Here is a 27,246-nt window from a genome sequence, read left to right on the forward strand (position 1 = left end):
ATCCATCTTTTCTAGTTGCGCTTGCCCATAACTAACGACAGGCGGAACTGTGTTACATGAGCAATCTTCTGCTACTCACCTGCTTGGTTAACCGCAGCGGTAGCAACGTGAAATTTACATAACGTAGAGCAGAGCGCAGCTCTTGCGCATTGCTCTTCTTGCTCCTGTTGAAAATTAATGGGGGCGGTACTTTGTCTGGCGAATTCGGAAGTGGTGGGACCACTGCTTGACTCTGGCATGCCAAGGGTTAATCCAAGATGGCCGGGTTTACGGGTTCATGCTTTTTGTGTTTTAAAATGAAGGTGTCACGTATCGCATCGTTATTATGTAAAAGAACCGAGGTGAGGAGGCATACAGTATGTAGAACATTCACCAGTGGATCCACCACCCGACAACAACAGTTATCAACCCCGAGGGGTAGTATTTGTAGGTATTCAACTGAATCTTCAATCAATGGTTGTACGGCCCTGTTGTACAGAAACCACGGCGACCCGTCTCAAGTTGTTCAGTAAGAATGTTACCTATGTTAAAATATTGAGTACTGTGTACCATTGAGTCTGGGTGTAAGTGCAATGCTGCCGTGACGTGCTGTCGTAGTAGCAGATGTATCTGAAGAGAGAATCCAGAGGCTTCAAATGTGTCTTGTGTGTTTTTACAGGTTGGAGAGCATGGAGCTTCCCTCTGTTGGTGCTAAGAGTGTCCTTGTAAAATTGTTGGCAGCCCCCATCAACCCTTCTGACATAAACATGATCCAAGGTAAAAAGGAAAGGGAAAAAAACAACACTGGTGACATGCACACACACAATTCAATTTATTGTTGAGTTCCTATCATGAGTTAACTGGATCAAGATCAAATTGATCCTAACTATAGTTGTTTTATATCTAAAGCCAATGTCAATATTTGGTCCTGCAGGTTCCTATGCCATCCTACCTGACCTTCCAGCAGTAGGAGGAAACGAGGGGGTGGCCCAGATCCTGGAAGTGGGCAGCCAGGTGAAATCACTCAGACCAGGGGACTGGGTGATCCCAAGAGATGCCGGATTAGGTAAATTAATACTTTAATGCTCATGAGATACTACTGAGCTGAAATATCTATCTAGGTTTACATTCAAGCCCTTTCAATGGCTCTTCATGCTTTAGAGTCCAGGGGCCTCATTTATAAACCATGTGAATCTACTAAATAGACCACAAAGCATGCATGCGCCAGCTTTCATGCTAAAGCTGCCATTTATTAAACCTGAACTAGATGTGAAAATGTGCTCACCTTCCTGCAAACTTTAGACCGTACGTACGCGCAGTTTCTAGTGGTTTAAGAATTGTTTTCCAAGTAGATTTGAATTTTGTGCAAATGGGACAGACTTATTTATAGCAATAAACAGGTTAAGGAGAGAGGAAATATATTTGTTTCTTTGCATTTTAAAATAATTACAAATAGGTATCCATTTCCTAGGCCATTATTTATTTAATTTCCATTATCATTGCATAATACATTCTTCACCTTTTCTGTGATGGTTTTATACTTACTAGGTAGCATAGGCCTACAACAAGGATACCATTCGTCCCATTTCATTTAATTGGACACACTTCACAGTAGTAAAACAGATAAGGTAATTTAAATATTTTGCTGTATGCCATCCGATCCGGAGCACAGTTTATTAATGGTGGAACAGACAGTTGTAGATTACTTCTGTAGCTTACGTCTGAATACTGTAATTTCACATTTCTTGAGTAGACAATATCATGCGCATCTCTCATTTAATTGGGCCTATACTAACGAGCGTTAGTGAGGTTGGGCACTGATGTTGGGCGATTTAGACCTGGATCAACCCCATCTAACAACTTTCATTCCAGATGTCCCTTCACTGGAACTAAGGGGCCTATCCCGAACCATGAAAAAACAGCCCCAGACCATTATATATCCTCCACCAAACTTTACATTTGGCACTATGCTTTCAGGCAGGTAGCGTTCACCTGGCATCCGCCAAACCCAGATTCATCCGTCGGACTGCCAGATGGTGAAGTGTGATTCATCATTCCAGAGAACATGTTTCCACTGCTCCGGAGTCCAATGGCAGCGAGCTTTACACCACTTCAGCCGATGCTTGTCATTGCGCATTGGTGGTCTTAGGCTGGTGTGCGGCTGCTTGGCCTTGGAAACCCGTTTCATGAAGCTCCCGACAAATAGTTATTGTGCTGCCATTGCTTCGAGGCAGTTTGGAACTCGGTAGGGAGTGTTGCAACCAAGAACAGATCATTTTTACGCGCTTCAGCACTCAGCGTTCCTGCTCTGTGAGTTTGTGTGGCCTACCACTTTGCAGCTGAGCTGTTGTTGCTCCTAGACGTTTCCACTTCACAATAACAGCACTTACAGCTGACCGGGGCAGCTCCAGCAGGGCAGAAATTTGACAAACTGACTTGTTGGAAAGGTGACATCCTATGACGGTGCCACCTTGAAAGTGACTGAGCTCTTCAGTAAGGCCATTCTACTACCAATATTTGTATATGGAGATTGCATGGCTGTGTGCTAGATTTTATACACCTGTCAGCAACCGGTGTCGCTGAAATCGCTGAATCCACTAATTTGAAGGGGTGTCCACATACTTTTGTATATATATATATATATATAGTGTATGATTTATGTTTATATGAAATTGTCTACGCAATAAATGTCACATTACAGTACTCAGGCGTAGCCTACAAACGTCAATAGAAAATGTGAACCGTCTGTTCTACCGTTAAACTGCGTTTCAGATTGTATCGCACTATTTACTACTGTGAAGTAGGTCCAATTAAATGATGGGACAAATGGTTGTCTATCCTAACTTGTTGTAGGTCTATAGGCTATCTTGCGAATAGTCTATGAAACCGTCAGTCAGAGAAGGTGAGGACTTTATTCTGTATTGATCATGGAAATGAAAAAAATTATAGAATATACAGTGTGCCTACTTGTAATTATTTTAGCGTGCAAAGATAAATTGGTTTACACTCTTCTCACTAACTGCAAATGATTGCATCGTGTTACTATATTTCGCTAGGCCCACCTGTTTTTTTGTTTGTTGTTGTGATGAATAAGAGTGTCATCATATTACGCATTTGCACAAGGCTACTACTAGGCTACTCATGCCTTCTTGCAATACTTTAACCACTAGAAACTGTGCATATGCATGGTCTAATGTTTGCAGGAGGATAAGTACATTTCCATGTGAAGTTCAGTTTTTATAAATGCCAACTTTTGCGTGAACTGGCGCACTTATGTTTTGGGACATATTTTGTGCCCATGCAATGTTTATAAATTAGCCCCCAGGGCCTTATTCATTAGGGTGGGGTACAGAGTATTCAAACATTTTGCAACGGAAAACAAAAACAAGTACTTAGACAAGTTTAGGTGGTCCCTCCCTGTTTCAGTCCGTTTTCTTCTATTTGGTTCCTAATGAATACGACCCCGTCCTTTTCTCYCTCTCTCTGAGCAGGGACGTGGAGGACAGCAGCGGTTTTAGCTGAAGACGATGTGATCTCTCTGCCCAATGACATCCCCCTGTTCTCTGCAGCCACACTGGGGGTTAACCCCTGCACTGCCWTTAGGATGCTCTCTGACTTTGAGGAGCTGAAACCAGGTGTGCTAAGTTCACCATTTCAACAAGTTGATGCCAAGCTAGCTGTTATCCCCCCCCCCCCCGCCTTCTACCCTTATCCAATACCTTTTTCACGCTACTGCGCTAAGCCGAACAGTGCTATATGATTCTGGCCTTGTTATGCATCCACCTGAGTTGCTGGAAAGGAACATGTGAAACTAAATTGTCAGAGCCAGGTCTGTAAGGTTCGGGTTGGCCCAATAGTGTTAAAAGGATACAAGTGAGCTTCAGTCTTTTATACAGAACCTAACTTTCCTTCATCACACTACACTGTATAATATGTTTATTGCACTGCCCTTTGCATGTGAGTTCATTCCAGGTGACACAGTGATCCAGAATGCAGCCAACAGTGGTGTGGGCCAGGCTGTCATACAGATCGCTGCTGCAAGGGGGATCCAAACCATCAACGTGGTCAGAGACAGGTAAATCCAAATGGCCATTTCGTATTCATCAGGGCACGCAACTCAAAATCTTTTGCAACAGAAAATGAGTGTTTCTTATGGGGTCAAGTCCAGGTAGTCGCTCGACTCCCTCCCTGTTTCAGTCTGATTTCGGCAACTTCCGGCGCCGAAAAGAGATGGCCGCCTCGCTTCGTGTTCCTTGGAAAATATGCAGTATTTTGTTTTTTTACGTGTTATTTCTTACATCGGTACCCCGGGTAATCTTAGGTTTCATTACATACAGTCGGGAGGAACTACTGAATATACGATTAACGTCAACTCATCATCGTTCCTACCAGGAATATGACTTTCCCGAAACGGATCCAGTGTTTTGCCTTCCACCCAATACAATGGATCTGATCCCAGGCGGCGACCCTGTGCGACGCCGAAAAAGGGAAAACGAGGCGTCTCGGGTCAGGCTTCGGAGACGGGCACATCGCGCTCCACTCCCTAGCATACTACTCGCCAATGTCCAGTCTCTTGACAATAAGGTTGATGAAATCCGAGGCACGGGTAGCATTCCAGAGAGACATCAGGGATTGCAACGTGCTCTGCTTCACGGAAACATGGCTAACTCAAGGGACGCTAACGGAGTCGGTGCAGCCAGCTGGTTTCTTCATGCATCGCGCCGACAGAAACAAACATCTTTCGGTAAGAAGAGGGGCGGGGGTATGCCTTATGATTAACGAGAAGTGGTGTGATCATCATAACAACACACAAGAACTCAAGTCGTTCTGTTCACCTGATCTAGAACTCCTCACAATCAAATGTCGACCGCATTATCTACCAAGGGAATTCTCGTCAATCATAATCACAGCCGTATACATTCCCCCCAAGCAGACACATCGATGGCCCTGAACGAACTTATCTGACTCTTTGTAAACTGGAAACCACACACCCTGAGGCTGCATTCATCGTAGCTGGGGATTTTAACAAGGCTAATCTAAAAACAAAAACTCCCTAAATTCTATCAGCATATCGATTGTGCTACCAGGGCTGGAAAAACACTAGACCATTTGTATTACTAATTTCCGCGACGCTTATAAGGCCCTCCCCCGCCCCCCTTTCGGAAAAGCTGACCACGACTCCATTTTGTTGATTCCAGCCTACAAACAGAAACTCAAACAACAAGCTCCCGCGCTCAGGTCTGTTCAACGCTGGTCCGACCAATCTGAATCCACGCTTCAAGACTGCTTCGATCACGCGGATTGGAATATGTTCCGCATCGCGTCCAACAACAATATTGACGAATATGCTGATTCGGTGAGCGAGTTCATTAGGAAGTGCATTGACGATGTCGTACCCACAGCAACGATAAAACCATTCCCAAACCAGAAACCGTGGATTGACGGCAGCATTCGCGTGAAACTGAAAGCGCGAACCACTGCTTTTAACCAGGGCAAGGTGACCGGAAGCATGACGAATACAAACAGTGTAGCTATTCTCTCCGCAAGGCAATCAAACAGGCTAAGTCTCAGTACAGAGACAAAATCGAGTCGCAATTCAACAGCTCAGACACAAGAGGTATGTGGCAGGGTCTACAGTCAATCACGGATTAACAAAAAGAAAACCAGCCCCGTCGAGGACCAGGATGTCTTGCTCCCAGACAGGCTAAACAACTTTTTGCCCGCTTTGAGGACAATACAGTGCCACTGACACGGCCCCCTACCAAAAACCTGCGGGCTCTCCTTCACTGCAGCCGAGGTGAGTAAAACATTTAAACGTGTTAACCCTCGCAAGGCTGCAGGCCCAGACGGCATTCCCAGCCGCGTCCTCAGAAGCATGCGCAGACCAGCTGGCTGGACATATTCAATCAATCCTTATCCCAGTCTGCTGTTCCCACATGCTTCAAGAGGGCCACCATTGTTCCTGTTCCCAAGAAAGCTAAGGTAACTGAGCTAAACGACTACCGCCCCGAGCACTCACTTCCGTCATCATGAAGTGCTTTGAGAGACTAGTCAAGGACCATATCACCTCCACCCTACCGGACACCCTAGACCCACTCCAATTTGCTTACCGACCCAATAGGTCCACAGACGACGCAATCGCAACCACACTGCACACTGCCCTAACCCATCTGGACAAGAGGAATACCCATGTGAGAATGCTGTTCAATCGATTACAGCTCAGCATTTAACACCATAGTACCCTCCAAACTCGTCATCAAGCTCGAGACCCTGGGTCTCGACCCCGCCCTGTGCAACTGGGTCCTGGACTTCCTGACGGCCGCCCCCAGGTGGTGAGGGTAGGTAACAACATCTCCACCCCGCTGATCCTCAACACTGGGCCCCACAAGGGTGCGTTCTGAGCCCTCTCCTGTACTCCCTGTTCACCCACGACTGCGTGGCCATGCACGCCTCCAACTCAATCATCAAGTTTGCGGATGACACTACAGTGGTAGGCTTGATTACCAACAAACGACGAGACGGCCTACAGGGAGGAGGTGAGGGCCCTCGGAGTGTGGTGTCAGGAAAATAACCTCACACTCAACGTCAAACAAAACAAAGGAGATGATTGTGGACTTCAGGAAACAGCAGAGGGAGCACCCCCTATCCACATCGACGGGTCAGTAGTGGAGAAGGTGGAAAGTTTTAAGTTCCTCGGTGTACACATTCACGGACAAACTGAATTGGTCCACCCCCACACAGACAGCGTTGTGAAGAAGGCGCAGCAGCGCCTCTTCAACCTCAGAGGCTGAAGAAATTCGGCTTGTTCACCAAAAGCACTCACAAACTTCTACAGATGCACAATCGAGAGCATCCTGTCGGGCTGTATCACCGCCTGGTACGGCAACTGCTCGCCCACAACCGTAAGGCTCTCCAGAGGGTAGTGAGGTCTGCAGAACGCATCACCAGGGCAAACTACCTGCCCTCCAGGACACCTACACCACCCGATGTCACAGGAAGGCCATAAAGATCATCAAGGACAACAACCACCCAAGCCACTGCCTGTTCACCCCGCTATCATCCAGAAGGCGAGGTCAGTACAGGTGCATCAAAGCAGGGACCGAGAGACTGAAAAACAGCTTCTATCTCAAGGCCATCAGACTGTTAAACAGCCACCACTAACATTTAGCGGCCGCTGCCAACATACTGACTCAACTCCAGCCACTTTAAAATGGGAATTGATGGAAATTATGTAAAAATGTACCACTAGCCACTTTAAGCAATGCCACTTAATACAATGTTTACATACCCTACATTACCCATCTCATATGTATATACTGTACTCTATATCATCTACTGCATCTTGCCATCTTTATGCAATACATGTACCACTAGCCACTTTAAACTATGCCACTTTATGTTTACATACCCTACAGTACTCATCTCATACGTATATACCGTACTCTATACCATCTACTGCATCTGCCATGCCGTTCTGTACCACCACTCATTCATATATCTTTATGTACATATTCTTTATCCCTTTACACTTGTGTGTGTGTGTAAGGTAGTAGTGTGGAATTGTTAGGTTAGATTACTGTTGGTTATTACTGCATTGTCGGAACTAGAAGCACAAGCATTTCGCTACACTCGCATTAACATCTGCTAACCATGTGTATGTGACTAATAAAATTTGATTTGATTTGATTGATTTCTTCGATTTGGTGCCAAATGAATAGAGCCAATGCATACTGCACTAAGCTACATTTCAAAAAGGGAACATCTGTGAATTAGTGACTGATTAAGAATTTGACCTTTCGGCAGCTGAAGTAAAACCATTTGAGGGGGGGCGGGGGTTTCCAGCTCTAATTGATAACACGGGGTTATCAGCTGGAAATAATGAAAAGAGTACTTGTACTAGACCAGGTTGTTGTAAGTAACTCACTGTCATAAATATAGCCTACTGCCCTAATAAAGTGATGTGTATGTGCGAGAGAGACTGATATAGAAAAATTCCGTAGAGAGCAGTGATTATATTAAGCAAGGTTGCGTATTCAAGAAGGCCCGTGTTGAAGAACTGCATGTACTTGTGTGTCCCTTTTCACAGGCCAGACCTCACACAGCTTATTGACAGGCTGAAGGCTATGGGCGCCAGTCATGTGATCAAAGAGGAGACCCTGAGGCGGCATGAAATGAAGGAACTTTTCGAGGTCTGTGGATATCAACACTGCTCTGAGGGCCAAATTCTGATAATGATCTTTCCTTGGATGTAAATTCACTATTTAACTTCCTTGTAGACCTGTCCAAGGCCTAAGCTGGCACTGAACGGAGTTGGGGGAAAGAGTGCAACAGAACTCCTCCGTCACTTACAGTAAGTATTCAGGTGACTGAATTGAACCTTCTTTGTTGCCATAGCTTGATGTTTTGAGATTCAAGTGGATTTGATATCTGATCAAGTAAATAGTCCACCCCCACAAACTTTTTCAGAGTTGGAGGGTCGATGGTGACGTATGGAGGGATGGCCAAGCAGCCAGTCACTGTTCCTGTGGTAAGACTGCTACTTCCTGTAATACTACCCTTTTTCTACCATGTTCCTCTAGGAACTAGTTCAACAGACTGTTTTCTCTCTCCCTCTCACAAACATGGCGATAGCTTTTAAATGCTAATACCTATGCAAACCACTTGTGTGTTGTACATACTTACAAAAAACTATTGTCTGTCCTCTCCCCAGAGTGCCCTGATCTTCAAAAATGTGAAAGTCAAAGGGTTCTGGGTCACCCAGTGGAAGAGAACCCACTCTCAGGGTGAGCCAGATACAATACACACACACAAAATATGTAGGAGGGTGGTGAGACAGATCTTTGCTCTGCATTTCTCACATGCCATTATAGTGGGTCCAAGCTATGAGTGAGACACATGGTACCTTTAATTTTGTCCCTCTGAATGTCAAGTATTAAATGTTACTTTCAAGAGCCTGCCGGTATGATGCTTTATAACCTGTTATATGGATGAGTTTGCATGTACGAGCTTCTATAATGTCTTTATAATAAGGCTTATAATATGTTATGTCTATGTATATTTCTGTCTCCCCAGATGAGGGGGCCTTACGGGGAATGCTGGATGAGCTCTGCTCCCTGATCCGCCAGGGAAAGCTGACCGCACCTGCCTGTTCCGAGGTAGGCCTCCAAGACTTCCGGAAAGCACTGGACACTGCCATGCAGCCGTTCACCTCAGCCAAACAGGTCCTGGTCGTGTGACCCCTCCTTTGACCAGTCCCAGCCGTTCTCAGGGTCATGTTCATTAGGTACCAAATGGAAGAAAATGGACAAACAGGAAGGGACTACCTGGACTTGTCCAATAAGAAACAGTGTTTTGCACTGGGTGTCCAATTGAATACGACTCTGCATACAAAACGAAGTCCCGGCACGTTCAACGGGTGCATGCCCAAGGCTGCTGCTTCATCGTTGTCGGAAATGCGTTACTCAAGCACACGTTCAATAAATGTGTGTTTGCCGTAGCGGCTCAAAGTCCACTATATATGTTATCAGCACCACTTTAAGTCATCTTTCCTGACAACAGTTCATGGATATTATTTCAGAATGGTCATTGATTCCTTGACAACTTATGTATTGTCTACATGTTTATTTCTCCTGAATGGTAACATTGTTATATCCTGGTCCCAGATTGGTTTGTGCTGTCTTGGCAACTCCTATGGTTATTACTCTGCAAGACGGCACAAACAGATCTGGGACCAGGCTAATGTGGTTATGCAACACATGGTGTTTCTGGTAAAACACTAAACATTTGGAAAGATTAAGTTATTTTTAAAGAGTTCAAATTACTTGTTGTATGGACACGAGCAAATACCATCATGATGCGTATTAGACAGGTTTATTGCTTTAAAAACAATAGTGCAGGGTCCAACTAGAGCTGTTACACTGACCTTGTTAAATTCCATGTGAACATTAAGTCGCGGTAACTACTAGGCTTCTCTAAGGTCTGATGTTGCTGATGGTCATTAGTAGTCTACCAAACTTGCTAACTGCCTGGTACTTAGCATTCCATTGTCCCTTTAATCACTCTSACATTGATAAAATGTGTCAAATCAAACACTTCATAAGAGCCCATGAGCTCATTTTGAGCAACATTTCTATAGGCTATGAAATGGTGTGAGAAAAGAGTTTTGATGGCCTCTAATAAAAAGAGGATCCCATCAGCTTTCTATAGGCTAGGCCTACTATATTTATCAACTTTCCTAATATTAAGCACATTGCTTCGCTTTACAACAGGAGTATAGCCTACCTGGTTGGCATGAAAATGAACCACAGGCAAAGCGTCCTCCATTCGCTATTTAAGTGCATAGATGCCGTGTATTCTTTTCCCCCCGTGCCTCTGTTGCGAGACAGGTGTATGGTAATGGTCCATTCTATACTGAACAAAATTATAAATGCAACAATTTCAATGATTTACGGAGTTACAGTAAGGAAGTCAGTCAATTTAAATAAATTAGGCCCCAATCTATGGATTTCACATGACTGGGCAGGAGTGCAGCCATGGGTGGGCATAGACCCACCCACTTGGAAGCCAATCCCACCCACTGGTGAGTTAGGCCCAGCCAATCCGAATGAGTTTTTCCCCACAAAAAGGCTTTATTACAGACAAAGTGGCTGGTCTCAGACGATCCCGCAGGTGAAGAAGCCGGAAGTGGAGGTCCTAGGCTGGCGTGGTTACACGTGGTCTGCGGTTGTGAGGCCAGTTGAACATACTGCCAAATTCTCTTAAATGACATTGGAGGTGGCTTATTGTAGAGAAATTAACATGACATTTTCAGGCAACGGCTCCGGTGGACATTCCTGCAGTCAGCATGCCAATTGCACGCTCCCTCAACTTGAGACATCTTTGTCATTGTATTGTGTAACATTTGTGAGAAATAAGCTTTTTGTGCGTATGGAACATTTCTGGGAGCTTTCATTTCAGCTCAATGAAACTTGGGACTAACACTTCGCATGTTGTGTTTTATATTTTTGTTCAGTGTAAATCAAAACTAGTTTAACACATTATTTAGTATATTTAAAGACAACATTAAGAATAGTCTGATGGGTGACAATATTAGCTTATCATTTGTGAATGATGTATTATCAATTGTGAATGATGTATTATCAATTGTGAATGATGCCCAGAATGTGCAGTAAAGCAAGAAACAGCACATGCCTTTTTTTGCGACTTTTTCAAATCATAGTCGCACACCTCATGTAGCCTAGCCCATAGGCCGATGTGTTTTGATCAGATTTGTATCACAACTAAAGTGGCCAAATAACTTCTTTAATACTAAGCACATTAATTCGCTTTACAACCGATGTAGAGCCTAACTGGCATACGTAAGTAGGTGGTGCATGAGTTTCAAGTTTGGGGAACATAATTTTCCCCATTAAAAAATGCAACTATATAATTAAGCATTACACACAATAGCATTTGCTTTCATTTTTGAGGACAGTGTTTTCCCGCTGATTGATTGCATTTAGGAACATTTGTGCTTACAGCCTACTGCCATGTGTGCATTGCTGCACTTATAATGTGAAGAAATAGCCTAATAGTTTATCAACATTATAAGCTACACGTTCTAATGTGTTGCATCAGCCTCATTGCTTTTAAAAGTTTTTTTTGATGTGAGGGGTTGTATTAATTTGGGATATATTGCATCCCACAACTGTCCCGGAGTAGGCTATGTTTGGAATATTTATTTATTGCAGAGAAAGACATGACATGACACCAATAGAATAGGTCAACTTTTGTAGTATGGGGTATAGTAGAGACCGTGCATTCGGAAAGTATTCAGAACCCTTGACTTTATCCACATTTTGTTACGTTACAGACTTTTTTTCCCTCGTCAATCTACACACTACCCCATAATGACAGAAAAAAAAGTTTTTTGAAAAAACTGAAATATGACATTTACAGTTGAAGTCGGAAATTTACATACACTTAGGTTGGAGTCATTAAAACCCGTCACCACCATACTACACCGTAGTTATGGTGCCAGGTTTCCTCCAGACGTGACGCTTGGCATTCAGGCCAAAGAGTTCAATCTTGGTTTCATCAGACCAGAGTATCTTGTTTCTCATGGTCTGAGAGTCCTTTAGGTGCCTTTTGGCAAACTCCAAGCGGGCTGTTGTGCCTTTTACTGAGGAGTGGCTTCTGTCTGGCCACTCTACCATAAAGGTCTGATTGGTGGAGGGCTGCAGAGATGGTTGTCCTTCTGGAAGGTTCTCCCATCTCCACAGAGGAACTCTTGAGCACTGTCAGAGTTACCATCGGGTTCTTGGTCACCTCCCTGACCAAGGCCCTTCTCCCCCGATTGCTCAGTTAGGCCGGGCGGCCAGCTCTAGGAAGAGTCTTGGTGGTTCCAAACTTTCATTCAAGAATGATGGAGGCCGCTGTGTTCATGGGGACTTTCAATGCTGCAGACATTGTTTGGTACCCTTCCGCAGATCTGTGTCTCGACACAATCCTGTCTCGGAGCGCTATGGACATTTCCTTCGACCTCATGGCTTGGTTTTAGCTCTGACATACACTGTCAACTGTGGGACCTTTATATAGACAGGTGTGTGTCATATCAGAACAACAGTTCAGTTCATTTTTGACAAGCATTAACTCTATGATAAATTATTACTTTTACCAATTATTCTTAATACCAATGTCTAAACATATGTCAAAGAGAATAACACATTCTATTTTAACTATTTTTTTCAAATTGGCTTATACTCTCCATCACACTGTCAACTTCATCGCAGAGCCACAGGAACAGGAAGTTAGACCAATAACCCATCGGGGAAAATCCTAACAATCCAGCAGACCTAATCGGGTGAGATTTGTATCAGAACAAACACAACAATACACTCCTTCACATATCACTCAACTTCAATCCAAAACCTCAGAGGACTGTTACCTCCCCCATTTTGACATGTAACTCCCCATGTGAGTAATGTGTAAAAAAAAAAACACTACTACTGGTCAAAATAAAATCATTTCAAATAACAAAATCGAATTAGAATCACTACCCTGAACTTCACAAAGAAAAAKAATTGTACCCATACGGTCATAGGAAAAAGGCAATCCCCTTTCCTTCACATTTGTCCAAATCACAAATATGGCTAAGAACTATAAATGTCATAATTGTCAATATTACAAATGACCTTCAAATCAGAATTACAAATTACCTTAAAATCAATATCCAAATGGATTTCCAGTGAGGGTGATCAAACCACACTGGAAGGTCAGGACAGAGGTCAGAGGTCATACAAACCCTTCAAAGAAGTGTTTCTTATTATATTAGACAAATTAAGGAAAAACAGTCAAACATTTCATACATGTCATATTCCAGGAAGTTTCCAGTACATTTCTTATCAAAAGAATTCACATGTTTAATTATAACGCAGAAAAACTTCAGAAGATTCCGAAATAGAACAATAAAATCATAGTATTTTAAAAACACCAACAAATAGTCATAACAAGTGTGTTGTGTGTGGGTATTTGCAAACCGTAAAAACAAACAAAAATGGCCAGGCCTTATTTAATTTGGTAGTTGCGTGCCCCTGATGAGCCTTAATCTCACTCTCGCTTTTCCCAAAAACACAGCCCCGGGAAACATTTCAAAGAGAGACAATAAAAATCCCTTTTTACCGGAAAAAACATTTCGTTAGCATTCACTATACTACACTGATTTAGCAACACAAAAGTTTTAACTACAAACAAAACCTGATAATAATGATAAGTTCACTGTACTCCCTCAAATCATTAATCGTTTGTTTTAATCTACCCCAACATTTATGTATGCTTAATTTAGAATGTGCTACCCTTAGACACAGCAACATGCATCTCGCCACCGAGTCTAACAATTCACTCACATATTATATGACTGGTCTCTTTTCCATAACCATATAAAATTATCCTAGTATCGTTACTAGACCAATGTCCAACAAGATATGTAATAGCGGTTTCTCCTTAGATGTTCCTTAGATGTTCCTGTTACCCCTCTAAATGTAATACTTTTTTTTCTGTCACAAATGTAGTCAATTTCTCAGAGTAAGGAATCGATGATATTTGATCCCAGGCATTTAATAAAAAGTTGTTTGAGACGTGATCTCCTATGTTTCCCTTAACATACATACCGTAGGAGACTTCCATCAGTCACAGAAGGAAGAATCCTACTCAAAACACATCAGATAATACAGTGTTTCATTAAGTGAAATCGACACCTAAAATAAAACAAACCCATAACCCCTTTCCAGTAATCTAATCATTTCAACCTGTTGCATTAATGTAGTAAACATATAAACCTGTTGTTTAACAAATCTAGAACCTTTAAAAAGTTGGTGCTGTCTCATCAGCGTAATAGTCAAAACTAACCTGTAATCCATTTTAATGACTGGACACTGTTCCACGTAATGGAAACAGATTATAATGTTAGAAWACATAAGCTTCTGCTCAAATTCACTGGTATTACCTAARCTATAAAACCCAGCAACAGTAATCAGAAATTATCACAGAACGTTTCCATTCAACTATTCAGACCTCTACTGCAAATGTTCCACTGAATCCCTTACAGCCCGATATAGCCCAGCGAGCACGACTAACTAACTTCTATTCTTACCAGTAGGAAAAACTATATATAACCCATTCTCAATCAACGTTCTGCACTTACCTCTGTCGGCAGGTTAAAAACAAACTTGACAATTATCTTTTCTCTTTCGGCTCACTACTTATGAAATGTCCAAGACTAAAAGTAACAACGTGCCAAATTTATAAAATCAGTCAATCCATAGGAAGAAGAAAGAGCTGTGCCCACAAATGTTATCGCAATTACCTATCCGCTATTATTAGAATTCATTAGATTTAGTTAACTGTGTCACGTTGGTATAATGGGATCGGGAGACAGGCGCAGGAATGCTTAGTTTTTTTTTATTGACCCAAATTACAGCGTGCAATGTAAAGGCACGTGGACAAAGACAAAACAAACACGTATACAAAACACAGGGTTGAGACCCCAAAAAAAGAGCGAGGAGTACCTCGAATAAATACACAAGCGAACAATGATACCACACTGGACGAGACCCGTAATCATCTGCGCAATCGATCAAGACCCGACGGTTGTGGTGGCATCGGACGGGCCAGTTGCAGCTGCTGAAGTTGCGTCGTCGGACGGACCAGTTGTGGCGACGTCGGACGGCCCAGTTGCAGCTGCTGAAGTTGCGGCGGCGCCGGACGGACCAGTCGCAGCATCATGGGACGGGCCAATCCCGCCGTCTTCTTTAAGAACACTCTTATCAACTCAACTCAGTCCTGCTAGTTACCCCAGCTGTGGCCCTCTTAAGGAAGACCTAACTCTGAGTATACCCTCAACAGGCGCATTTGTTATTTTTTATATTGTATTTCTTCTTATCTTTTCATCACTTAAATGTTCAGTTAATGTCTAATATGTACTATTCATTCTGTGCACTTTCAAGTTCAATTATTGAAAGAAACCAGTCTCACCCTTAATCCAATTCTGTTCAAAATGATGTATTCATTCAGCTGACGCTCCCAGCCAGGTGGGGATCTGATCTGCTCCAAATAGTGGAGAGTGGCTTTCCCCTGGTTGCATCTAATGCAACTCCCTGTGCACGGTTAACCTGAGTTTCACTGGGAACAATCAGAAAGATTAAGTTTATCATCCCATCCTCGTCGCCAAAATTGTGCTACAATTATTGTAATCAAAAGGAGAGACTTTTAGATTTCTTCAAAACAATCAAACTTTATTATTTAATTACTGCAGTAATGGAGCTGGTCGGTAATCACCCCTGGAGGTGATCACTGAGAACTCAACGAGCTGGTTTGAGCCACAGCATTTTATAGCAAAGTCTATCCTCCTTCAGTCTACATGACACACAACAGATGCATGGACTGGGTCACAAGGTTAAGATTTGTATGAAAGATACTTAGAATTCACAGCAGACAGTTTCTGCTGTAAAAACAGTTTTCATTGTGTAGAGACCAGTGTCTGGCCYCTCTATACTGCAGCCATCTCCGCCTGGTACCCCAGTACAGAAACATTAACTCATGCTCTGGAATGCGGTATCCCCAAAGACATCGTAAATCTCCTGTCAGTGTTATCTCCCAGAGGCATGTCCTCTGCAACAGGGGACACACCCTTTTCACGCCAATTCAATAAAAAGTGACTTTAGTCGCAGGTTAGGACAGCATCCGGCATAACCCGAAGATGCGTGTTGGCTTCAAGGAAGCGGAACATGTYATGTGACAGGCAAGGGAGAAAGAAGGCGGAGAGCACACTTGTTTGAAATTGAAAAGTGTTGCGGTAGCTTTAGATAAATATTAACATCAAGACGAAGCAGCTGCGTTATAAGTGGGATGTACTGTTAAGCGCTACATCCCGACGGGTTCGTGCTGATTGTACGGAGATTGTGACAGCCAGTTAAATGGGGTCCCTTGAGAAAGCAAGAACAAGATATACAGTGGGGAGAACAAGTATTTGATACAATGCCGATTTTGCAGGTTTTCCTACTTACAAAGCATGTAGAGGTCTGTCATTTTTATCATAGGTACACTTCAACTGTGAGAGACGGAATCTAAAACAAAAATCCAGAAAATCACATTGTATGATTTTTAAGTAATTAATTAGCATTTTATTGCATGACATAAGTATTTGATACATCAGAAAAGCAGAACTTAATATTTGGTACAGAAACCTTTGTTTGCAATTACAGAGATCATATGTTTCCTGTAGTTCTTGACCAGGTTTGCACACACTGCAGCAGGGATTTTGGCCCACTCCTCCATACAGACCTTCTCCAGATCCGTCAGGTTCCAGACCTGAACCAATTTTCTATTGGTTCAGGTCTGGAGACTGGCTAGGCCACTCCAGGACCTTGAGATGCTTCTTACGGAGCCACTCCTTAGTTGCCCTGGCTGTGTGTTTCGGGTCGTTGTCATGCTGGAAGACCCAGCCACGACACATCTTCAATCCTCTTACTGAGGGAAGGAGGTTGTTGGCCAAGATCTCGCGATACATGGCCCCATCCATCCTCCCCTCAATACGGTGCAGTCGTCCTGTCCCCTTTGCAGAAAAGCATCCCCAAAGAATGATGTTTCCACCTCCATGCTTCACGGTTGGAATGGTGTTCTTGGGGTTGTACTCATCCTTCTTCCTCCAAACACGGCGAGTGGAGTTTAGACCAAAAAGCTCTATTTTTGTCTCATCAGACCACATGACCTTCTCCCATTCCTCCTCTGGATCATCCAGATGGTCATTGGCAAACTTCAGACGGGCCCTGGACATGCGCTGCGCTTGAGCAGGGGGACCTTGCGTGCGCTGCAGGATTTTAATCCATGACGACATAGTGTGTTACTAATGGTTTCTTTGAGACTGTGGTCCCAGCTCTCTTCAGGTCTTGACCAGGTCCTGCCTTGCAGTTCTGGGCTGATCCATCACCTTCCTCATGATCATTGATGCCCCAACGAGGTGAGATTCTTGCATGGAGCCCCAGACGCGAGGGTGATTGACCGTCATCTTGAACTTTTTCATTTTCTAATAATTGCGCCAACAGTTGTTGCCTTCTACCAAGCTGCTTGCCTATTGTCCTGTAGCCCATCCCAGCCTTGTGAGGTCTATCATTTTATCCCTGATGTCCTTACACAGCTCTCTGGTCTTGGCCATTGTGGAGAGGTTGGTCTGTTTGATTGAGTGTGTGGACAGGTGTCTTTTATACAGGTAACGAGTTCAAACAGGTGCAGTTAATACATATGTAATGAGTGGAGAACAGGAGGGCTTCTTAAAGAAAAAACTAACTGGTCTGTGAGAGCCGAATTCTTACTAGTTGCTAGGTGATCAAATACTTATGTCATACAATAAAATGCAAATTAATTACTTAAAAATCATGCAATGTGATTTTCTGGATTTTTGTTTTAGATTCCGTCTCTCACAGTTGAAGTGTAGCTATGATAAAAAATGACAGACCTCTACATGCTTTGTAAGTAGGAAAACCTGCAAAATCGGCAGTGTATCAAATACTTGTTCTCCCCACTGTATGTCAGGAGAATTGCAGCATTATCATAAGGATAATACTTGAAATACAGAGGAGGAATGGAGGGAAAAAGAGAGGCAGATGAGGTCTAAGAGAGAGAGGGAGGAAGATGGTGAGCTTGAGTCAGTGAAAAATGGCTGGAAAAAGAGAGATGGTTTGCTACAGAAGAATGGTAGAAAATGTAAGCAGAGTGAGCTGAAGACAGGAGGAGAATTGGAAGTGAATGAGAGCGAAGTATCGGAGGTAGTAGGTGTGGTGAAGTTCTCGGTGCCCTTGAGGCTTGCACTGAGGGTGAGGATAAAGATGAGTCTGTGACAGTAGGAGTGAAGTTTTTGGAGAAAGTGGACCCTTGCCTTTTGGCTGATCCATTTGTGGTTTCAGGGTGGGTGAAAACAGAATTGGGTACTGTGGAATCGGTGAGGGTAACCAGAAGTGGTCTTGTGATAATTGTTTGTGTTTCTGCTGGTCAGAGGGAGAAGGCCCTCGGTGTTRAACGAATGGGGGCAAGAAATGTGAATTGTTTTGCTCTCAATTAAAGGGTGCCATTGAGAGGAGTGGTTACTGGGGTAGCTGTAAATGTGATAGTTGACCAATTAAAGGGAAATATTTCCCCCTAATTTTTCCTAACCCTAAACTAAAACTCAGTATCCTAACCTGCTGCATAAGTTCTCCTATCCTGCTTAGGGTGACCACATTTAAAATAGGTTTGATTTTGTGGAAATCCCCCACCCGACACACAGAGACAATGAAAGCTCTTACGATTTTCGAAACTGACAGAACACTGAGCCAATCACAGCGCAACTAGAGAAGACTACAAACGCCTACGCTCTGTATATTCCGCTGGCTGCTCCTCCACCACAGAAAGCACTGAGCTAGGCTGAAACACCTGCATTTTGGAGCTGCCTTACTCAACAAAGCCAGAATGACGGGTCGCCACTGTTAATGCCCATGATTTTGGAATGAGATGTCATGCGAGCAGGTGTCCACATACTCATGTAGTGTATCTCTGGGTAAGCTAGTGCGTCTAGCAATCTCGCATGTTCATTGGTTTAGCTACCAAATCTAATCAGAGAATCTCATTGGACAATGGATTTAGCGGCATTTCTGTAGGGCGCATGCGTTCTATACTGTCAACTTTCCAGCGCGCGGAATTGTACAAGAAGAGGAGGAGGAATAGTTGTGAATAGTTTTTACACGTTTTATTGTCTTGCCACCTGTTTAAACATTATTTTATCATATAACGTAAGGTAACGGCACCATGTGGAACCAAGGTGAGTTTGTCTTTGTAGCAATGGTTTAACGTTATATGGCTGTCAAGAATAACTCAAAAGTTGCCTAGTTGTTGTAAATAAAGTTAGCTTACTATTGTAACCAGCGCTCTTGAGGCCTGTTTTGTTGTGCAAAGTTTGGGCGCCTAGATAGCTAGTAGCTGACTTGACCGTATTTCTTCTGTAAACTAAAAGGCACCGAACTTTTTGTCGTACAGTAACAGGAAACAACAGTAACAAACGTTAGTTAGGTAACTCTAACTAACCTTAGCTACTGTAGTTAACTTGTTACTATAGTGTTTTTGACAGCTAGATATTTGGCTCACTAGTGTGTAGCGTCTCCACCAATCAGTGTGTCTCCACCAATCAGCTACCTAACGTTAGTTAGTAATGCCAGCTTGTTTCCATGGTTTTAGTCAGACAGTGGATTATTGCTGCAGTTGTCTCATTGTCACAACCGTCGGTGATTGGCCTAGTTAAGTGTATATATATATTTTAAAGACTGTCAATTCACGTAGGTGGATCATACGGTGAATCAAACATGGGTGGTGGATACACTCAGTCCCCGGGAGGATTCGCATCACCTGCTGCCTCCCAGGGAGGAGAGAAGAAAGGGGTCTGTATTTGTCACTCACCAACTCCATATWTTACAAAGTCAGCGAACAGCTAGTGGAAAAGGCCTGTCATCGTAATATTAGTAGCAAAACGCACTATTGTGTCAGCCATTGTTAAAAAAAAATTGTATTGTAGGTTAAAGTTGGCTCAATATGAATTACTCAGGCTTACTGTGTATGTATGTTTACAGAGACAACGTGCCCAACATATTATCCCCTGCACAGTGTCCCAGCTCATGTCTGCTGCACAAACAGAGGATGTCTTCAGAGTGGGAGAGGTAGAGGTTGCCCAGGTAACCCAAATTATGTCTTAAATATGATGGATGGTGGCCATTTTGTTGGGGTTTGTGGTGTGTTGCGAATGCGATACAGTGACTCATAGACTGATTAGGATTTTAATCTTCCATGTACAAATGAAATGTGTGAGGTGTGCCTTGGTATCCTATGACAGTATTCTCTTTTTTTGTGCTAGGTTACCATTGTGGGCATCATCAGAACCACTGACAAATCCATGACCAACATCCAGTACAAAGTCGATGACATGACAGGGGCCCCTATGGACGTGAAGCAGTGGGTAGATACGGAGGTGAGTCTCATCATGGCTGCTAAGTACTAGGATCAGGAAGGATATACAGTACAGTCAACACTTGCGGTATAATTTCCAAATAATGTTCAATTAACATATATTTTGTGACATCAGGCTACACTCAAATGAGAGTTCAACTGCTAACTCTACTCACCTATGGTTCTGTCCTGCTGTCTCTCCTCACTCATAGGATTCCAGTGTGGACAGCACTGTCATCCCCCCAGGCACTTACGTCAAGGTCTCTGGCAATTTGCGCTCCTTCCAGGTGAGGTCATCATCCCCACACAACTACATACCTTTATCTGTAGGTCATATCACAGCCCTGACCACATCATTCTACACATGGTTTTTTAAATGTTTTCAAACAATGGAGAGCCATGTGTAACCTGCAAATGTTTATTTTGCAGTTGAAGTCGGAAGTTTACATACACTTAGGTTGGAGTCATTAAAACTTGTTTTTTAAACACTCCACAAATTTCTTCTTAACAAACTATAGTTTTGGCAAGTCGGTTAGGACATCTACTTTGTGCATGACACAAGTAATTTTTCCAACAACTGTTTAGACAGATTATTTCACTTATAATTCACTGTATCACAATTCCAGTGGGTCAGAAGTTTACATACACTAAGTTGACTGTGCTTTAAACAGCTTGGAAAATTCCAGAAAATGATGTCATGACTTCRGAAACTTCTGATAGGCTAATTGACATAATTTGAGTAAAGAGGCACAGAGTTTGAAGGTAGGCCTTGAAATACATCCACAGGTACGAGGTGTACTTGACATCATGGTCTTTGCTTGACATCATGGGAAAATCAAAATAAATCAGCCAAGACCTCAGAAAACAAATTGTAGACCTCCAAGTTTGGTTCATCCTTGGGAGCAATTTCCAAACGCCTGAAGGTACCACGTTCATCTGTTCAAACAATAGTACGTGAGTATAAACACCATGGGACCACGCAGCCGTCATACCGCTCAGGAAGGAGACGCCTTCTGTCTCCTAGAGATTAATGTACTTTGGTGCTAAAAGTGCATATCAATCTCAGAACAACAGCAAAGGACCGTATGAAGATTCTGGAGGAAAGGGGTACAGAAGTATCTATATCCACAGTAAAACAAGTCCTATATCGACATAAACTGATAAGCCGCTCAGCAAGGAAGAAGCCACTGCTCTAAAACCGGCATAAAAAATCCAGATTACGGTTTGCAACTGCACATGGGGAGAAAGATCGTACTTTTTGGAGAAATGTCCTCTGGTCTGATGAAACAAAAATAGAACTGTTTGGCCATAATGACCATTGTTATGTTTGGAGGAAAAAGGGGGATGCTTGCAAGCCGAAGAACACCATCCCAACCGTAAAGCACGGGGGTGGCAGCATCATGTTGTGGCGGTGCTTTGCTGCAGGAGGGACTGGTGCACTTCACAAAATAGATGGCATCATGAGGGAGGAAAATTATGTGGATATATTGAAGCAACATCTCAAGACATCAGTCAGGAAGTTCAAGCTTGGTCGCAAATGGATCTTCCAAATGGACAATGGCCCCAAGCAAACTTCCAAAGTTGTGGCAAAATGGCTTAAGGACAACAAAGTCAAGGTATTGGAGTGGCCATCACAAAGCCCTGACCTCAATCCTATAGAAAATTTGTGGGTAGAACTGAAAGTGTTTGCAAGCAAGGAGGCCTGCAAACCTGACTCAGTTACACCAGCTGTGTCAGGAGGAATGGGCCAAAATTCACCCAACTTAAGCTTGTGGAAGGCTCATTTTTACTAGGATTAAATGTCAGGAATTGTGAAAAACTGAGTTTAAATGTGTTTGGCTAAGCTATATGTATACTTCTGACTTCAACTGTATATGCGTCTAGGGCAGGGAGTTGCCTCTGGCATTTTCATTCACAAATGTTAACTACACCATGCCAGTGGCGGTCGGTGCTATTTAACATTAGGGAGAACAATTAATTTTTTTATGARCATGGCCTTATTTCTATTACAGMATATTGGATGACTGTCATTCGTACTCTATTCACCCAGCTCAATGTATCATCGATAGGTTTAGGCTATTACATGATACGCAAATTTGCCATATGCCTATCATGAGATTGCTACAACCTAGCCTACAATTGAATGTTTATAGCCTAGGTACACAGGTCGAGAGACAAATTGGAGTAATCAAGGTGAGACCGTGACACTTTAAATACTGCCTTGCACACTCTTGCCTGCATCTAGCTGATCTGGTGTGTAATCATTTGTCCAAACAGTTAAAAAACGTTCCGTTTTGCAACTTAAACAAGCGTTTCTATTGGACAAATTTGGGTAGGTCCATTTCCGTTTAGTTCCGTTTGCTTCCGTTTTAGAAACGTTTTGCAACAGAATTGGCGAAGTGAATACACCGTTTATCACAAGCACACACGGTTCACTTTCATAGCAGCCACATACAGCATCATCACTTTGATGACCATGTGCAAAAATCTCCCCAAACCAAAACTGCTACAATGCCTACATCGTTGTCACCATATTAGCTAACGTCATAGTCAACAAAGTAGAACTAGTAAACCCACAATCAATCCCTGTGGACAATCACGCAGACAATCAGCAGTTACACCCTGTGGCAATAAATTTATAAAACAGAAAGCTCCCCTTGACTTGGAAGAGTTGCAGTGTTGAATAGCCTTAGCCAACATAAATTGCATTCCTCTGTCAGGTTTTTGTGTAGGCTAAATCAGCTGCATTAGCTAAGTATGTGAAAGCTAAACCAATAATTTAAAAATACACTGAGTGTACAAAACATTATGAACACCTGCTCTTTCCACGACATAGACTGACAAGCTATGATCCCATATTGATGTCACTTGTTAAATCCACTTCGATCAGTGTAGATGAAGGGTAGGCGATAGGTTAAATAAGTATTTTTGAGACAGTTGACATATGGATTGTGTATGTGTGCCATTCAAAGRGTGAATGTGCAAGACAAAATATTTAAGTACCTTTGAACGGTGTATGGTAGTAGGTGCCAGAAGCACTGGTTTGTGTCAAGAACTGAATTGAGGCTGTTCTGAAAGCAAAAGTGGTTGTGCAACTCAATATTAGGAAGGTGTTCTTAATGTTTTGTACACTCAATGTATAGCTAGCTCTCTCTCTGCTGCTGCTTAATTTAAGAATTTAATTTGTTCAAACTGATCAACTATTTTCTTTCTCGATCTTTGAGKCAACTATTCACCACAATTTATGCACTGCAGTGCTAGCTAGCTGTAGCATATGGTTTCAGTACTAGATTCATTCTCTGCTCCTTTGATTGGACAGCATGTTCGTTTATGCTGATAGCTCTGATAGGTTGGAGGATGTCCTCCGGAAGTCTTCATAATTACTTTCTAAGTCTATGGAAGGGTGTGAGAACCATAACCCTCCTAGGTTTTGTATTGATGTCAATGTACCCAGAGGATGGAAAATAGCTTTCATCTGGCTACACCATGGTGCTACCCTAGAGGGTGCTGTTGAGTCTACTATAGCCCTTCATTGCAAAACAGTGTGGTTTTTTTTATCGGTTATTTGTTGACATTAATATATTTAGTATAGTTTTATCTAAAATGTTTCACTTTATTTTTTTTTATGCAATTCACTGAGTGGGATGGTCCTCCCTTCTCTGAGGAGCCTCCACCGACCTGTGCAAATGCATTCATGTTAACTGAAAGTGTGTGTTGCACATTCAGTCCTGTGTGTCTCTCTGTGTCTGATGCACTGACTGTGGGTGTTTGTGTAACTTCCTGTCTTCAATAGAACCACAGGTCCGTGGTAGCGTTCAGCGTCCGGCCCCTAGAGGACATGAACGAGATCACCTCCCACATGCTGGAGGTGGTGCAGGCACACGTGCTGCTCAGCAAACCACAGACTATTATGGTGAGAACCTCCTTCACACATGACAAAGAGCACCAGGGCCTAAAATTAACACCCGCCTCCTGCGGGTAGATWTTGGCATTGGTGGGTAAGATGCCCTTTTCACCAGCCATGTTGGCGGGTGGTCAGGGCTTCACACTTCGAGCGTTTCACTCGCATTTGTTAATAAGAAGTCAAGTAATCACATTTATAGCAAAATAAATRCCGCAGTAGCTKTTTTTCATAGTATTTCTACCGTTTTGTTTCATTGTTGGTAAATTTATCGCACAAAGTCAAAACTACGTATCCTATAGCCTATCCCACCTCGAGCGGACACACTGCCTGTCTAGGGGCTGTGCGTCCATGAAGAGCTCCGTGAAAGATAATTTTTTAGAAGCACTGCACAGGCATAAAGTTAGTCTAATTTACTGGAATTGGAAGTCTACTGATACTTTGTCCTTGTGTTTCTTGCCAATTTACATTTTGTTCGCAAGCTAGGTTATTTTATTTTATTTTTTCAATATTTGAGTTTCAACTGCTAGGGAAGAGAAGACAATGCAGCTATTAGTCAGACTCTGAATCTCAGACACATGACTCTTGAGTCGTGTTACCGCGGTAACCTCCTGCCCTTAACGGGGCATGTGAACATCTGTGATTTATTTTGGTTAACACTGGTCACAAAAATTTATATGAAATTAAACAATATACCACATTACTTCTTACTAGTAATACATTATTGTTTTAGAAACATTACAAAGCATGCTCATCTGTTTTTTGGTTTTGTTGATGTAATTTTAGGGGTGAAGAAATATTTTGTCTGGTAAAAAATGTAGTGGCTGGTAGATTTTTAAATCTACCTGACACAGTGGCTGGTGGACCAAAACGTAAATTTTAGGCCCTGAAGAGCACCACTATGCCTGCATTTTTTACTCTTTTCCACCTGTATAACAGTAGTCACAGAGCTGACGAGTTGGCCTTGGCCCATCTGCCACATATTTAAATAGAGATGCATGAATCATTAAACTTAGCTTTGAATAAGGCCATTCCATCTCAGTAATGCCACAATCAGCTGCTTGTGCTTTTTATTAATAAAGTTTGGTTTTGAATCTCTTCCTGCTTGGCACCACTCACACACAGTTCTGGTTCCCTTTTTAGATGGGCGGAGGAGGGGGAATGAACACTAGCATGGTGCCCTTGTCGCGGCCGGGAATGGGTGGCAACATGGGAGGTGGATACTCGGGTGCCAACGACATGTCCGCTAACGGCCTGAGCCCAAGCCAGAACCAGGTGAGTCTGCAATGGACTAAAGAAAAGCGATGGGAACATTAAATAGTTGGTAGAATAAACAATAGGTAGCCTAAACGCACCGACCATATCAATTGGGAAGTAAACCCGCACACCTTACCTGTTACCAGGTTAAAGGAGAAAAAAGTGTACTTTATTTAAAAAATCCAGCACATTGGTGGTCTAATGATTACAAAATTAATTGGACCTCATCAGTTTGTTAAAAATGCCTTACCAAACTTACCATACTACCATCTGTAGGACTGGCATAACAATTGGGAAGTCTTCAAGAGTTGTTCTACATGTGATTGGCACAATATTCTATATGAATGTTTTTTATGTTATGCTTGTCCTCTCATAAGGTGCTGAGCTTGATAAGGAGCTGTCCAGACGCACAGGGTATCAGCACACAGGACTTGAAGCAGAGACTCAGCGGCATGAGCTTGGCTGTCATCAAGTAAGACATTCCCTTCCCTCCGTCCTCAAATCTGATTCTGATTGATATGCTTGAATGTGTCCTGTTGGACCACAACAGTGGTCGTGTTCTGCAGGGCACAACGTTGGCCGGCGTTCAGATAAAAATATTTAATAGAACAAACATGTATTTCTGGGATGTAGAATAAGTAATATCGGCTCTATTCATTGCATTTCTATCTGCAACGTTCAACATTTACCCTACTGAACATGGCCCAGTGCACTCTCATGTGCAAGGCATAAGAGTAGACTGCATAATTAAGCATGCTGCATTGGCACCAGTCTTACTGTCCTTTGTCTAATCATAGGCATGCAGTGGAGTTCCTCAGCAACGAAGGACACATCTTCTCCACCATCGACGAAGATCACTTCAAGTCTACGGACAATGACGACTAAAGCATCTCTCCATTCCCTGTTAGCACTAAGAACATGATCATAGTCTTGGGTTCATTCTCAACACACTGTGCGCTATGAGCGGACGATTGTATTTAAGAATAACACCCAAACCCCTCTTAGAATTTTAAGATCTCAACACTGAAAATAGAACCTGTAGTCATTCATGGGAGCATGATTCATACTGAGGAACATCATGAGATGTCTATATAATCCTGAGGGTTTCTGTGAAATTAGTTTGACTGACGTGGTGGCCAGTGTTCACATATCCTGTTTCAACTTCCGTTAATGATATTACAGTAAGAGTGGGTGCATCACAGGCCAATGATTTTTCTCACAGTGAATGCAATCTGTGTGACTACCAGTTCCTGAATCATTGGTCTTGGTAGTTGTCGTTTAAAAATGGTGGACAGAATGCAAAACTTTGCCATTCCTAATCAGATTGTCTTATGTCTCTATGTTTTGTTTTTGTTTCTAGTAAATGTATATTTTCAGAAAAATGTGTCATTTGTTCTCAAGATATTACTATTCTTTTATATAGTCAATTGGGAAGTATCTCTTACAATGTATGTAACCTTAGAATGCAGAAGTATAAGATCATACAGTATCGATACCCAAAGGAATGATGCATATGCACCAGTAAAGCTTTGTGTTGCGCAAGAAGATCCCCACTGTTATCACTCCGGCTTTCTTATATTGACCTCCACTCTTAACAGTAAGGACAC

At 42.7% G+C, this 27,246-nt stretch overlaps 2 protein-coding genes across 5 annotated transcripts; both read left to right on the plus strand.

Annotated features, from left to right (window-relative positions):
• The first annotated feature begins 222 nt into the window (after positions 1-222).
• Positions 223-11,574, plus strand: LOC111965212 (enoyl-[acyl-carrier-protein] reductase, mitochondrial). 3 transcript variants are annotated; one of them, XM_023989250.2, is made up of 10 exons: positions 223-508; positions 659-756; positions 914-1,045; positions 3,471-3,614; positions 3,952-4,054; positions 8,066-8,168; positions 8,256-8,329; positions 8,446-8,506; positions 8,690-8,762; positions 9,052-11,574. In XM_023989250.2, the coding sequence occupies exons 1-10, from the start codon at positions 258-260 to the stop codon at positions 9,213-9,215; spliced, it is 1,203 nt and encodes a 400-aa protein (XP_023845018.1). In that variant the 5' UTR covers positions 223-257; the 3' UTR covers positions 9,216-11,574. The 3 variants fall into 3 exon arrangements, with proteins under 3 accessions (XP_023845018.1, XP_023845021.1, XP_023845019.1); XM_023989253.2 differs by having other exon boundaries at positions 260-341; XM_023989251.2 differs by having other exon boundaries at positions 338-426.
• A 7,369-nt stretch (positions 11,575-18,943) lies between these two features.
• Positions 18,944-27,021, plus strand: LOC111965214 (replication protein A 32 kDa subunit). Of its 2 annotated transcripts, none has more exons than XM_070444039.1 (9): positions 18,944-19,045; positions 19,822-19,919; positions 20,109-20,210; positions 20,390-20,503; positions 20,694-20,768; positions 24,275-24,394; positions 25,526-25,657; positions 26,017-26,111; positions 26,437-27,021. In XM_070444039.1, the coding sequence occupies exons 1-9, from the start codon at positions 19,000-19,002 to the stop codon at positions 26,522-26,524; spliced, it is 870 nt and encodes a 289-aa protein (XP_070300140.1). In that variant the 5' UTR covers positions 18,944-18,999; the 3' UTR covers positions 26,525-27,021. The 2 variants fall into 2 exon arrangements, with proteins under 2 accessions (XP_070300140.1, XP_023845024.1); XM_023989256.2 differs by lacking the exon at positions 18,944-19,045 and adding an exon at positions 19,194-19,306.
• Positions 27,022-27,246: the final 225 nt, after the last annotated feature.

This window comes from Salvelinus sp. IW2-2015, linkage group LG6.1 (assembly GCF_002910315.2).
Source record: "Salvelinus sp. IW2-2015 linkage group LG6.1, ASM291031v2, whole genome shotgun sequence".
NCBI lineage: Eukaryota > Metazoa > Chordata > Actinopteri > Salmoniformes > Salmonidae > Salvelinus > Salvelinus sp. IW2-2015.